Source organism: Zootermopsis nevadensis, unplaced genomic scaffold, assembly GCF_977971745.1.
Source record: "Zootermopsis nevadensis isolate Lab colony 2312 unplaced genomic scaffold, Znev_1.0 Znev_ptg000028l, whole genome shotgun sequence".
NCBI classification, from domain to species: Eukaryota; Metazoa; Arthropoda; class Insecta; order Blattodea; family Termopsidae; genus Zootermopsis; species Zootermopsis nevadensis.
The window spans coordinates 9,420,421-9,436,669 of record NW_028259160.1 but is presented as its reverse complement, the minus strand read 5'-3'; the positions used below and the strand labels follow the sequence as shown (position 1 = coordinate 9,436,669).

Sequence of the window (16,249 nt, the reverse complement as noted above, 5' to 3'; positions counted from 1 at the left end):
GGGCAAACAGTATTTGTATTTATTTACAAAACACGTTTGCTTTTTATAAGTTGGAATATCGAGAACTGAACTCATGACTAGCAACATATTCCACCTTTTCTGTCGATATAACCATAGCATTCGTACCATGCGGTTATCTAGGAGGTCATGACCTCATATACTGACATAATTCCAAGTACATTGCTTCTTAAAGATTGTCCTTCCTTCTACCTCAACTTTCCTTTCCGAGCTCTGAACTAATCTTCGAAAACGTCATTTCACTATAAAACTGAGATTCGACGAACCGCTTGGAGTCAAAGTCACTTTCACCTGCCCCAAACTTATTTTCCTGTTACCGGCTCAATGCAACAAAGTCTTTTTGAGAAGCTGATAGTCACTCAGACAGTCAAGAAAATCCCTGCCTTTTACGGAATTCAAATATTCGTAGATCAGTGAGACTTTTTGTCATCAAAACAATTTCAAATCGTCGAGTTGATTGATGTTATATTGTAACTTGGTTATCGTGTTTCTTTGCGACTTCCGAATCTTTCAACAGACATTTTTAGCTTACAATAACTGAACAGTGACTTCAAAAAATTATAACCAACCAACACGTGTCTATTACATACGAACTCGTAGATATATGAAGTTTTCCTCAGCGTCGTGTTACTTCTTATTTCTTTGGTCCAGATATTTTCCTACGCGCTTACTCGTTCCTTGTCCTTCCATGCCTAGAATAAGAGACCAAAATCTATATATTCTGTGAATTTTAATAAATTGTATTGTTTTGGTTTTCACATAGGTCACATTATGATTATATATTTAAGTAAATGGCAGATAACATTCGTTAATACGATCTGCTCATAATCTTACCAGAAATTGTTTCGGTTTTTATTTCAGCAAAAAAAATCTTCAGAACGGACTTGCTTCTCGTTTCACATGGGACTGAAGTGACTTGACCTGATTTCAGTTACAAATTAAGCCTCGTCTCCTAATGACCAATGGAATGCCATCTCGAACGTCACGCATTGCACAGTGACCTGTTGTTATTTATGTTATATTGCCATTTCATCGAATCCTTAACATTTCTCCCCTGCCCCTGTGACAATCCACTCCCATAATGCAGCGTGTCTAAGCAAAATGACCATGAAGGATAAAGTCTGGAGCCGACCTCCCGCTGGTGGAATTTTCTCCTTGGTTTGTTTTAGTCGGCGCTCTGTTGTCTAGTCAAAAGACCCAAAACAGCGGGGGGTTAAAGATGAGGCAAAGCAAGTGAGTTTGGTATGTAACACACACACAAAAAAATAATCTCCCACTCCAACAAAAATCCCTACTGTCAGAATTATTCTTTTCATCATAAAGCATTTTTAAAGACATCTTGCCACCGTTCTATATGCTGGTTCGTCTTTCTATCCTGACACCAGAAAGACACACACAGGCTGACAGCTTTCGGTCTGGTAGTCTGTGGTCGGGGTTCGATCTCACGTAAATCCAGTCCTAATTTTAACAGGACTCGTATTACGAAATTCCGCACATGCGAATTTGTACAATGAAGTGAATACCCTCCTTTGGCTTCCCCAATTATCTTCTGAAACTTACAGCAATGGACGCAGAGTATAAAACCAGCAAGCATTTGTTAAGTTTATATTCATTTTCAAGTAGAGTTTAATGGTTAACAAAGACATGAAGTAGCATATTTCATCTTGATAGATCAACTTTTTGTATGGTAGGCTCCATGCACCTGTAATCAGATGTACAGTAGTACACATGCTATATACACAAGGGAATATTGCTACCGTGGGCTTTGCCCCATGAACATTTTCTTGACTGATGTTCAAACGTTGACAGTTTTGAAAGTCCTGACGCACAATGTTTTGCGTAACATCAGGGTGTTGTGTTTTTACATCACCTCGTCACGTGAGGATGGCAGGGTGAGATACATAAATGTGATGACCACATCTCTATGATCTCTTCTGCATTCAACGTGATGAACCTGTTATGGCAGAGGTCATATTGTTCTTGTCATTTTCTTTGCTAGCGACTCACTGAATGTATACTGTTTGGAACTTCAACATTGCTGATATACAGTATACTGAAAGACATAATATTTCCGCAGCTCCTGCAACAGACCTTGTAAAAATTACATTTTTATTCGATATTATAGGACATGACTCTGATATACATTTAAAATTTATTAAAGTATAATACAAAAATGATAAAAGCTGGTTCAATGCACAACAGCCATGTCAGATCAGCATGAGATGTGGCAAATGGCCAGCTTTCCATAAAGCGTGAGATGGTTAAAAAGTAGCTCTAGGAATCAACTGAGCCTCCTATAAATAAATATCAGGTATAGTGCAACTAGGACTTGAAACCGCTACTCACTTCCACTGAAAAGGTAAAGAATGCATGGAGCTGTACCTTCGCTTCCTCACACATCCTCATCGTACGATGCTTAGGGATAGGGACAACTTTACAAAATTAAAAGTTTTATCAAAAAGATGTTCGAATTCAAATACAACCCTATCGAAATCAGTGACAAGAGAAATAAGTTCCTTTCGTTTTTATTTCTTACAGAACATCTTTAAAGCAGATACTGAAAATTATGGGACAGAGACGGTCCCTGAAACGTCGGTTTTATCGTTTAACCATTGACGCCGCTGATCGTCCAAAAAGATTGTTGGCAAGTCGTTTAATACTGTACTCCAGTTCCTTCAAGCTTTATGGGTTACTCGAATGAACTTTTACTTTGAGAAATCCCCACAGCTAGACACGTCCATGAATATCGAAACAGCCTTTGTGTAACTGACATGACCAGCGGCCTAGCAACTAGTGACCTTGATTCGGGCATCACGAAGAAGTTTGGGACAGTCTATTACGCAGGGGCAAACCTTCTTCTGATTTGGTTCTTGTAGTACACAACTGTTGGGTTGCATTTTAAATGGTATGCCCTGTACTACTATTACGGAGCTTAAAGATAAGACGGAAATAGCACGTAGCATGCGAGCCACATAAATGAATTGTAAATTTAGATTTGACCAGCCTAATAATATCTGGTGAAAAGCACAAATTATAAAAAGGCAAATTTCCAAGTTATTGAATCTTGTAAATGCAGAATACAGATAACTATGACAAAATTTATCAAATAAAAACAACTTTGTACATTATAATTCAGTTTTTATTAGTTACAAATTTCATCAATGTAAATTTAAAAAAAACTCTGTAAAATAATAATACACTGCATTTTATATAATTAAAAAAGTTAAAAAAAATTCAGTGGAATGTCAGACAAAAAATAAAATTATTTTTTATAACATAATTATTAAATGTCCTGGCAAGATTATAATTTTAAATAAAATTATAACATTTCTTTCACATATAAAGTAAATTCACCTTTTAAGGTGAAAAGACAATTGCACGCAACAGAAGGAAAACTGAGTGAGAATGTAATGAGAAAAGTCATCTTAACTAATTTGTTTTAGAAACCACTGAGTATTACTTATATTGTTAATATTACCATTTTAAACATCTCCTTTTATCAGTTATGAGAATCACATGCCCTGTAGCATGACAGAAATACAATAATAATATGAACAGTTGGTTATTTCAAACCCCTTTCTGCAAATGCAGTCTACCTGTAGAATCATGGCACTTGAGAAATATGAGGGGAAAAGTACATATTCACTCATGCCCACAGTTCAGACAGCACTTCCCCATTCCCTCCAAAACACAGCGAAGTCTTGATTATCTAAAGCCAAGAACATTCATAACAACATTTTCAATGCACACTTGGTAGCTCCATTCCATGGTATGCAATAATACATCACGTAAGCAGTGAAAAAGTAAAGATTTTCAATTAATGACCTTTATTTTATGTCATAACCACAGGTGCCATCACAGATTGAAATTTTACTTTATTCAAACACTGCACCTCAAAATTAACCAGTTTTATTTATTGCATTTTTCACATAATGTAGACCAGTGGTCCCCAACGCGGTGCCTGCGGGCGCCATGGCTTTTTTTGGGTGCTCGCGTTGTTACGGAAAGAGATTATACTGAATAATGAAGGCTATTCAACCATGAACTTTATAAAATCAAAGCACAGATCTCGACTTGACAATTGTTTGCGAGTGGCAACATCATCCTACACTCCCAAATTTGAAAAACTGGCCGATGAAATGCAGAGCCAAACATCACACCAACTTCCCACTTGAGTAATAATAATTGTGCTTATAAAAGTACGTATTTTTGGTTGCATCATTAAACGTCGTGTTGTTCTGTGTATTATTTGGTGTCCATATCTTATTTGTCCAGAGAAAAGAAAATTTGGCTTTGTTAATTGGTTGGTGCCCGCCACGATCTCATAAACTCTCAAATGTGCCCGTAGGCACAAAAAGGTTGGGGACCACTGAGGTAAACTACTACAAATGTACAGACAGATGAATGTAGACAATCAAGACCTCCCTGCAGCAAAACATCTTTTAAGATTTCTATCTTATATACAATTACCAAACATTCGCTTGGTGCCTCGGCATGTCGTTCCATTTCACACCATCACAACTCCACCTACGACTTCTTGAAACACACTACTCATAGCATGGTCCTGCGTTATATATATCTCTACGAGTATTTTATACAAAACCATCAACGAGCAGTTAAATGTCAAGTATAATATACACGCTAACTCTAATATTTCACTAAATTTCATACAGGAACTGTTTAACATTTCAAGTTATAGGTGGATCTTAATTACTCTGATCTGATTACTGTTATCCAACAAAATTCAATTGCACCTTAAATTCAGAACTACCTTAAAAAGAATATAAAAACTCTTGCGACTTTATTTGCTCCTAGACCCATTTTTCATTCATGGGCATTTATATCTTTGAGTGCATATCCTGTTTCTTCCATTTAACGTTCAATGATACCTTCCCTGTTCGTTACTAAACGACTTACCATCGGCAAAGCTTCATCAAAACCTGCAATGACTAGATTTCAGATTAGACAAAATGACGCACACAGTTGAACAGTTTAAGTTAATAGGCTCCTGTAAGGAGAAAATACCTTATTTAAGGATAAAAACATAAATGAGAAAAACATTATAAGATTTCTGTGTTCTGGGTTGTTGCGCTGTGTAGTATGGTAGATGAATATTCATCACCCTGATGACGGAGGCAGTATGACCTCTGAAACGTTGGTAAACATTGACCAGACTACACAGCGCAACAACCCAGAAGACAGAAATCTTCATATTCACCGCTGTGACAACCTCCAATCTTACAGAGAAAAACATAGTCTTTTATAGAAACAAAAACCACAGACATAAGACGGAAACACACATTCCGTTGCATGACGATTCAAAAGATATAAACTGCATCAGTGTATAATATTTAACGCATATTTTAAATGGTTAAAACATATAAAACCTTGTAAACAACACAAATTTGAGTAGATGTGCCCTTTTAATTTACCTTGATAAGAAAAATTAAAGTTAAATGTGTCATGTTAATTTATGTTAGCATTTTACTTCCATAACATCCACATGAAGAGGGAATACACAAATTAATATTAAAAATCTGTGATAATTATTCCATTCAATACAACTTTCATACAGTGTTTGTAAATATAATAAACTTCTTGTAGTTAGAATGGAAGTAATTCAAGTACCACATGAGAATTTGTCATGAAGCTGTGAACTGTGATCCAATAATCCAAGTTATTTCAGAAGACCAAAATAAAACAATAACAGTCAAACCTCAATTTCATGTTGTCACACGTCTTTACTCTGCAGAAAATATTCTAAAGTGCATACTGCTTATAGCACAGGACTCAAGCTACTTTAAAACATCAGTTGTAACAAATAATTTCAAAGTTTTATATACATGCAAAATAAAATAAATACACATCTGGTAGTTAAATGGAATAAAATGTCATAAAAGTCATAATATAACACTACCTTGACATCAATATTTTAATTATTAAAAACAAATAATCACTATTCATTCAAATAAGTAGACTGAAAAGACGTACTCAATCCAAAAACACAGACGCATTGACTCAACTCGGATGAATTTTGTTTGAAGATATAATAAATCTTAGTAGCATCACCATTTATATGCCAGAGAATTTATTAATACCAGAAGATAGCATGCCTGAAAATATAATTCTTCCACAACTGCAGAAAATTAATATTTGTATATCTTTAAATTCTTTCTGATTGGTTATTTTTGGCTAATGAGCTATACACAGGATTGGGCCTTGCTTACAAAATGCCCAAAAACTGACGATTCAAACCGCGCCGTCAATACAGATAAATCTTCATTTAAAAATTACCACTGTACACAGAAACCAAACATTAGGTATTTTTCTTTCATTTGTATGTCTTTGGGTTGTTACATTCACAAATGCTACCCTTACCAGAATTTTCCATTCAATAATTTGGTGATGTAATACAGACAAAGACATTGCATTAATCATAAATATACAGATTGTTACATACCTAATTACCTCAAGATTCACTCAATAGTGATGTGACCTCATGCTAAACCAAGACCATTCATTAGTGATGTGGCAACCCGGTGCAAGGAAAGAGGAATGTGAGGTTATGAAATGGTTAAATCTCCACACAACTTCGCTGACTACACACTGTCATACTTACCACATCACTCTAAATCATGGCTTTACAAAATTTGCAAAATGCAACCTATCAACAGCACTACAAAACAGTGCTGGTAACAATAGAAAAATTAATTGCCACCGATTTCCAGGTTTCATAACAAAGTTCTTATAATCAACTCTTAGAAAGAGAGAATCACAAATCAACAACTATTGGGAGATGAAGGTCCCTCAAAAAATGACAGTGGGGAACAGTTGATTCATAACTAAGAAAGATATTGATTTATAAAAATGTAAGAGCAACTCATTTTCAGTTAAAATAAACAAACGTCCGGTCACCCAACTGCATAAATTAAATTACAAGTACTGTGTTTCAAATAATAATAACTTTACTAAAATCTAAATAATTTAGTTTGCCACTGGATTAAATTCCCACAAAAATAAATCTTTGTCATTTCATTTGCATATGTGAGCATCAATATATTTTAAGATGCCATTATCAACCATCTTTTACAAACCGTACCACACCTACTTACCTACCTACCGAACTACATGGCAGTTCTTGATAAGCAAATACTTTCTAAAAAAATCAGGAGAGTCCCTGCCTTTTATGGAATGAAAAGGCTTGTAACTATATTCACAAGATCCTATACTGAAACAGATAAGTCTAGGTATGAAATACTATGCATCATGTTTCTCAGTCTTCAGAAAATCACTCAATATAACACCAGAACAAATTAATATACACGCGTTCTCTGTACAATGTTCATAACATGAATGCATATAGGGCTGATCATGTCTGTCCATCGTGTTTTACTCGAGAATGGCATTATGCCACTCGAGCCACCACTCAAATATCCTTTAAACGACTACAGTCTACAGTCAGTAATAACATTGTAGAAACATAGATTTTTAAGGTGGAAGCTGGAACTACTTAATATAAGATCCTAAAACAGCTAGACTTGAAATGCTTAAAAGAGAAACATAAGGAATTCTTGCATTCATTATAATGGAGTGTCTGAAATAATTAAAAATAAGATAAAAATAAGAACTATTTGGACTTCATGGTGTCCTTTCTTTTCTCAACTACAGTGCAAAATGTGAATGGATTTATAACGAATACATACTTATACTTAATGGTACCTGCACCTTGTTGTGGTGGTGGGGCTTGAGTACGTCAGTGACCCCAAGTGCTACGCTGGCGGTAGCATAGCTACTGGTAGGGCCTCCCTAGCCAGATTGGAAGAGGGGGAGAGGTCAGACTAAGACAGGTACCCTGGTCCTCCAGGTTGGGGGTTGGTCGCAAGGCTAACAACCTTGCGTCGTAAAAAGGAAGATGTTTCAAAACCTCGATCAAAGCCTCGGACAGACGGACCTAACAGAGGACCGAATGGAAGAGGAGAATTGAGGAGATCATGGACCGAATACGGACCGTAGAGCCATAGAAGAAGAAGAACATATAAATCAGAGACATTTTTAGTGGCACAGGAAAATGAATGGCTTCTCAATGGACTGGCTACTTCATTATATTTGCACTTCCAGATATTTAAAATTATTCAACACAAAGGACTGCAACCTGATTCGCTAAGTAAATCTCAGTAAAATCCTAGAAATGTCTCAGCATGGGCTGATTTCCAAGACATAACGCACTGACACAATTGTCTTATATGACATACTATGTTGTGCTACACATAAAGAATGTTTAATTGTAGAACATCCATTATATTAATTTTGTAAGTACACCATGAATATTTTAACATTCAATCTATCCCTGAGTTCAACTACATTAAACCCAACTTCTGTGATTAAAATGAAACCTGGAAATCAAAGTCTGCAAACATCATAGTCATGAAATGAGATTATTTAAATTCAATGGCTGGTTGAATATTCCACACATCAACCCTCTGAGGTTACCGAAACCAATAGTTCCCAAACAATTTTTCAAAGGTTCCTAATAAGATGCATTAAAAATTGTGTAATATTAACTTCCTACAAAAGTCCTAATTTAATATCTGAAAGACAGGCTTCAACCCACTGAAATTTCTATTATGGCTTCAAAAGAGCTAGAGAAACCTTACTACAGTTTCAAGAAAATTTATGCTAAACTACATTTCTGAACAGTTTGATAGAAGAAAATAAGCACTGTAAAAAATTCCATCCAAGCAATTCAGCAACCAAGGCATATTTACAAATGACATATGTATATACAGACACATACAAAAACCTTCAAAGACATAAAACGTATCAGAATTCTACTTATTGAATGTATTTTTACTTACTACCAACCCATTTGTGAGCAATTATTTCAACGGATAGGCCATCATCAGGATCTGATACTATCTGATATTATCTGGAAAGAATTTTAAGGAAAGTATTTTTACGTATGAAAGTGAAAAATGTGAAAACTACAATATACATTATCAAAAAGGCCATCAAGTAACTTCTAAACATATATATATAAAGTTGTCTGCAAGTTTGGACTTCATCTCTGTAATCTGTTTACCTTAATTTTGTCACTGATTTTATCAGTCAACTGCAACAGCCAAAAAAAGCAACAAGAATTGGCTTTGACAATGTAGACACCCCACACTTGAAATATTTCAAGTATCGAGAACAAGGCAGTTGGTCGCTCTTGCATCACAAAGCCCCAGCTCACAAAGCCATTGTCGTTAGCGAGCTTTTGGCATCCAAAGGTGTAGTGGTTCTTAATCACCTCCCTTACTCGCATAATTTGTCACCTCCTTACTATTTTTTGTTCCCTAAACTAAAATCGAAAAAGAACAGCACGCGTTTTGATGACATCTAAAAAGCTGAGACCGACTTCCTGGAGGCTAACCCTAAGATACTTTCAGCAATGCTTTGAAGTTTTATGATCGTTATAAAATGTGTATTGCTGCAATAACAAATTTAATTACTTCAAGATAAATGTTTTCTTTAAACCAGTCCGGAAATTTTTGGGGCAAACTGTGTATACGTTCTCATGCTCCATGCCACAACCACTGCAAGCTAATGCAAAATGCAGACTGCACGAAGTGTTTCACGCTGCAACATGAGTTACACTATAACAATATAGTTTAGTACAATGTCTAGATTGCAGGAGAAGTCTGGAGACCAGTCAAAGAATGGCTAAGTTCACAAATGATTTTACCAATAACAATTATAATCACTTCTACGCATCGGCAGCTTCGTGGGGCAGAATACCCGAGGTGGGGAAAGAAGCAGGTGGGTTAACAATACTGTGATCCCTCTTAAAACCAAGATAAGCCCAACAAACACAATCACTCACGGAAACACACACCTTTTAACTCAACCTGGAAAGCTGAATTGTTAATATCATGACAGGCATAACAGGTCAAATAAATAAATGTAAGTAATCAACTTTTGTGTCAGCATGCCATCCAACAGATACCTGAACGTTTACTGATCACTGAAGCACATTTGGGAACCATGGTAACTAGAACCCCCCATACCAGTGTGTCTACAACTGGCTCACACTGCTGCAACCAGCTACACAAGTTAAATGCATATTATTCTTATAATTATTATAATCATTAATATTATTACTAGAGAGAACAGCACTGTCTCATAAGTAATTTCTTACATATCAACTGTATTACTCAGAACTGTGCAAACTTCCAAATATCTACAAAACGCTACTCTCATCTGCATGTTAAAATTAGAAACATAATACACAGTTATGCAGAGAGGACTATTTTCATTTGTGACCAAATTATTTTATTGAGTAAAAAATACACCTAACAAATTAACATGAAATGCATGCATTATTCACTTTTTTTAAAACGGTGCCCCCTTCCATAGCGATGTACGCTTGGAAGTGGTCAGCGCAATCACAAATTGCTTCTATGATAATGACTAAATTTGTTCAAATCTGTGTTCTGCACCTCTACTACACAACTCTTCAGATAACTAACTAACTAACTAACTAGATGGCTTACCGAACCCGAAGGTTCATCACCGAACTAACCAAAGCCCTCCACCAGACCCTGCCCTGGGCCAATGAAATCCAGTCTCCTTCAACTCCTATCTCCCATAGATCCCGCCTGACATTATCCTTCCATCTATATCTACGTCTCCGCAGCAGTCTCTTCCCCTCAGGCTTCCCAACCGATAACTGGTGCACACCTCTTGTCCCATCCATGCGCGCTACTCTTCAGATAACCCCACAAAAAATAGTCAGGGGCCGGATTAAAAATTAGGAGACCTTGGCAGATGGTCTGAATCATGAAACCGTAAGATCAGACGACGCAGAAACATTTCAAGTAAATTCTTCATACTCATTCATGCAGTGGCATCTCAATTGAACCACACTGTCGCACTGCTTTCAGCTGGAAGTTTGCACAGTCCTGTATAAACCCTCGATCTGGCTGTGCAAGCGCACTCTGGTACATATATGTAACAAGGGAATCACAGTCTTATTGTCCACTACATAGTGAAGGTTTTGTCTTAAAAAAAGGAGGGAAACCTACGCGATACATTTGTTTACAAAAAGTTCTTACGGCACTGATCTGTGTTACATAGTGTGACTGCTGAAAAACAATGTTGTATAACAATAAGTGGCTCAGGAGTGCTTCGCCCCTTCCACCGTGAAATGGCACCATTCATAATACAATATCACTTTATATTACTATATACAGGTACAAAACAATGATTATAAAAAACAATCTTATAAATACTGTCCATATGACGAATGTTCAACGTGCTACAGTTAATTCAGTTACTGCAAATATTTATTGTTATTAATAGTTTGGAATGCTTATTATGATACAGTTCCCTCGCCAACAAGGGAGAATAATCATTCCAGTAAAAATCATCCACACTGACAGGAGTAGGTAGACCAGTGGTCCCCAACGCAGGCTTTTTTTGGGTGCTCACGTTGTTACGGAAAGAGTTTATACTGAATAATGAAGGCTGTTCAACCATGAACTTTATAAAATCAAAGCGCAGATCTCGACTTACTGACACCCATCTTGACGATTGTTTGCGAGCAGCAACATCATCCTACACTCCCAAATTTGAAAAACTGGCCAATGAAATGCAGCGCCAAACATCACACCAACTTCCCACTTGAGTAATAATAATTGTACTTATAAAAGTACGTATTTTTGATTGCATCATTAAACATTGTGTTGTTTTGTGTATTATTTTGTGTCCATATCTTATTTGTCCAGAGAAAAGAAAATTTGGCTTTGTTAATTGGTTGGTGCCCGCCACGATCTCATAAACTCTCAAATGTGCCCGTAGGCACAAAAAGGTTGGGGACCACTGAGGTAGACAGTAGACAGAGGGCAGGCCATGTGCTAGCTCGCTGTCTTTTCATGATGGATATAACATCACTATGATTTTTTCACTGAGCTTTGGTCATCAAGAGATTCCAGAATATCAAAACATTATTTGACCATTATGTACAGTAATGGGAACAATAAATACAATATCTTTCATCTGCTCTAACTTTATCTCAGCTGCAAACAGTCATAGCTAAACCATTCGTTCAGTTAGTGAATTTTGAAATAAAACCAAACTTACAGTATCATGGTTTATCAGCAAGGTCCTTCAACTCACTGTTATGTGACAATCACAACTTACAACGTTAAACAAATATATATATGCCACTGGTACACATTTTTATAAAATTCTGAATATTTGTTTCAACCTCTCTGACAACGGGGATCGTCGGTTATTGCTAGAGTTCGCCGCAGAGAGTCAGAACGTCACACGAGGAAAAGAATGCTGTGTTCCCATCTCAGCCACATAATTCTGCCATTAAGACAAGAGTCTGTAGAGTCCACAAGTAAATATATTAACATTCACTCGCACAAAAATTTCCAAACCTAACCCATCTCTAACGATTAATACGACAGACAATCAAATGGAATAATAACCATATGTTGTAAATAAAACCGTAATTTTATAATCTTAACTTACTTTTAACCTGTACTGCATTACTTCTTGTTCGACAGCTGAAGAACCTTGCTTTGTCGAGTCTTCTTACATAGAACGAAGAAGATAATTTCTGTGACCAGGAGCAAATAGGGACAGGAAGAAGCAAGGCACAGCACAATTAAATCACAGTTGTGTACGTGATGTGTTGCCGTTCAGACCAGGACTGTCAAGCAACATAAAATTCTTGGCTATGTCAGTACCGCACAGTTAAAAATTGTTGGACACTGCTGATCAATACCTGAATGAATAACATGCGCGTGGCTGTGAGATTACAGGCTTTGCAGGAATTACATTAACAGTGCAAAATACTCCATGCAAACCTGTCACATCAGTTGCATATGTTGGGGGGGGGGGGGGGGGGGGGGGGGGGCAAAATTCTGACACGTCAGAATATTTGGTTACTGCGGCTCATTATAATACTATCTGGAACTGCATGTTCTATAAACAAATTTAATTTAATCTAAACTATTAGCCATTAATGACAGCCATTTTTAGAAAATGTCAATCTTCATTTCAATTTTCATGTAGAGTGCACTTAAACTTTTATTTTGTATGTTCAGATTCATGAAGAGATCATTAAGAATGTAAACTTTACAAGTACCAAGTACAACATCAGGTGTTAAGAAGTGAACAACCAGATGGCATTCCAAAAGCCACTCTTCTGGATTCAGGGAACCTGAAATCTTCTGTAAATAAGCCTATAGAAAAATTAACTCATTATGTGATAAGACTATAAGGAGGAACATGGCACACTCTGAACAATCTCTACACAATTTAATTATGCTGAAGGCATAAATATAATTATCTTGGAATTTTTAAAAATTTTGGGCTAACAGACACATTTTCTGTAACCTCTTGTTTCACATTGTCCATTCATTCAGTGAACAGTAGTATGACCAACATATTTCCAAACTGTAGCGCACATTACCAAAATTACAACAATCGCAGCACTGTGCAACCCTTATTCTACGACTAACTTTAAATGTACTATACAGTTTGTGAAAGAACATATTTGTTCACAGAAGTAAACAGTACAAACAAGCATTCCTACTGAAAAAATTGGCAAAAGTAAAACGAAATAATTAAACAACCAAAATACACCATACATTGACTGAAACACCTAGAAACAATAAACAATTTCAGTATCATACAAATATTCATATAACCATCAACCGAAGGCAAATAGAAGCCAAGTATCTGCATGATGCTATACAGACAGACGTTTTAAGCCTGTTCAGTTATATTTGAAATTTTTTTTATAAATGCAATCACAGAAATTCCCCACTTAATGGTACCTGCACCTTGTCGTGGTGGTGGGGCTTGAGTACCTCAGTGACCCCAAGAGCTATGCTGGCGGTAGCATAGCTACTGGTAGGGCCTCCCTAGCCAGATTGGTCGAGGGGGAGAAGTCAGACTAAGACAGGTACCCTGGTCCTCCAGGTTGGGGGTTGGTCGCAAGGCTAACAACCTTGCACCGTAAAAATGAAGATGTTTCGAAACCTCAACCTCAGACAGACGGACCTAACAGAAGGACCGAATGGAAGAGGAGAATTGAGGAGGCCATGTACTGAATATGGACCAGAGAGCCATTGAAGAAGAGAATCACAGACATTAAATTTGGGACGACAAAGCTGACTCTGTGAAAATGAAAACAATGATGTTAATAACAAATAAAGTTACCTCAATTCTGTGGATAAAAATCTTCTTGGACACTGTCCATTGTCAAAAAAATAATAATTATAAAAACACAAAACAATGTGTGATGTTTTGAAACCTGGCTGCCTCCCACTGCAGGCAAGGTAAAGTAATACTATTTTGTCGGACCTGTTAGACAAATACCAAAAGCCAAGCAAAATATCATCACGAGTGAGCGCTGATACACAACAAACTAAACAAATGGCTGCACCGCTATTACTCACAAAATTGGGAAGGTGTACTCTTTGGAGTATGCTGACATACAAAAGGTGCTCTTCTTGTCATCACTGTTGCATATTTATTTATTTATAATATATTTAGTAATGCTGTTTCAGTAGCTCAGACTATACAGTGTTGAATGAGAGGATAATGGTGAATAATGAATTGGAAAGGATGTGGAAGGAAGCAGTCATGGCCTAATTTAAGCCAATATTCTGGCATTTGCCTGAAAGGACTAAGGAAACTCACAAAAAAAAAACCCAGCCAGGATAACCAGTCTCCAATCCAAGATTTTAACCCAGGACCTCCCAAATACAAAGCAAGAGTGTTAACCATTTGATTACAACGTTCAGTATTACGGTTGCATTAATCCAGTCTGAAGTCATAGTTATATCCTAGACCAGGGGTCGTCAACCTTTTTATACCTACGGCCCACTTTGTATCTTTGTTGATGGTAAAATTTCCTTACTGCCCACCGGTGCCCCATGTACTGCCCACCACCATGAAAGAGGTACAGCTTGAAGACTGAGTGATGACCGGTGGTAAGCCCCCGCCCTCGTTATGCACACTAAACTCGTGCCTTTGGCTACGGAGCTCATTCGTTGCTCCCTCGTCCACGAGTATACTTCGAGAAGTGTCCAGTGAATTATTATCTATATTCAAAAGTAAATTGCAAAAGTATATTTTAAAAATTCAAACTCAGGAAGTTGTTAGCAATGTATTCGATTAATGGAGGAAGAACAAAATTTGTAACAACGGACAAAAAACCCCACCGCCCACCATGAAAGCTTGAATCGCCCACTAGTGGGCGGTAGGGACCAGGTTGACGACCCCTGTCCTAGACCATTCTTGCACCAATGTGTTCCCAACCATTCCTTCAAAATATGTCATTCTTACATTAACATAATCCAAGGTCACTGTTGCATAACATTGGAAAACCATGGATCCCATTGGCATCCAACAGTGGGAACTTCAGTCCTACTGCTATAAAAAGTGTGACAGACACAGACAGACATGGACATGTTCTTCACTCATGCCAGAGTCTGACGAAACGTTTTTTAACTTTGGCACTTTCATGATCAAAGGATCTAAAAATTGCTCCATTTTCTTTTGTATTATCCTTAAAATAATACTCACATACTTAAACTTCAAAATATATATATAGAGAGAAAATAAAAATACACAGCTGTACCTAAGTTCTTGGCCGTAATTTTCTGGGCTGGGATGGAGTGTCCAAAACATTTGTAACTGTCCATGAGACCACACAGGTCACAACTGAGACCATAATTGGTATATTCACCAACACGAGAACCTCAGATCTCGGAATGTACGTAACTTGTTCTAACACAAACTGTAACCGTACAAATTATAAACAAATGCATGTAGTGTTTTAGTACTGTATCAGCATTTCATGTGTGTTTTCAAATACTGTGATACAGATAAAAAGGAACAACAGTCTTTGTTATGCAATTCTAATAGTTTTCTGTCATGACTGAATGGGTAACTGTCATGGGTATAGAACCTGATACTATAACCAATATGCTCTTTCATACCAATCAGAGTGCAGTACTCTCTATTGGAGATGACGATCGTACAGGTGTAGCTCCACCTCCCATCTTGGGCCGAGGCGATGGCGGCAGGTGGCTTTGTTGACAGCAACCCTCCTTAATTGGTTGAAGAGAGGGTGGGTTAGCTGATGGTGTTAAGGCTTCTGGTGTTGTGGATTCGGACGAACTGGGACTGCGGCCTGCAGAAGGAGAAAATTCAATTCTTTGCATTA

The 16,249-nt window shown here is 37.0% G+C and overlaps 1 protein-coding gene across 2 annotated transcripts in view; it reads right to left on the bottom strand.

Annotated features, from left to right (window-relative positions):
* Positions 1 to 3,913: 3,913 nt before the first annotated feature.
* Positions 3,914 to 16,249, bottom strand: part of LIMK1 (LIM domain kinase 1) — a 28,520-nt gene continuing 16,184 nt past the window's right edge. For both annotated transcript variants that reach the window (XM_087357876.1, XM_022077938.2), the window contains one exon: positions 3,914 to 16,216. In XM_087357876.1, coding sequence (XP_087214002.1) covers positions 16,026 to 16,216 — 191 coding nt within the window. In that variant the 3' untranslated portion in view covers positions 3,914 to 16,025. The remainder of the gene's footprint in view (positions 16,217 to 16,249) is intronic.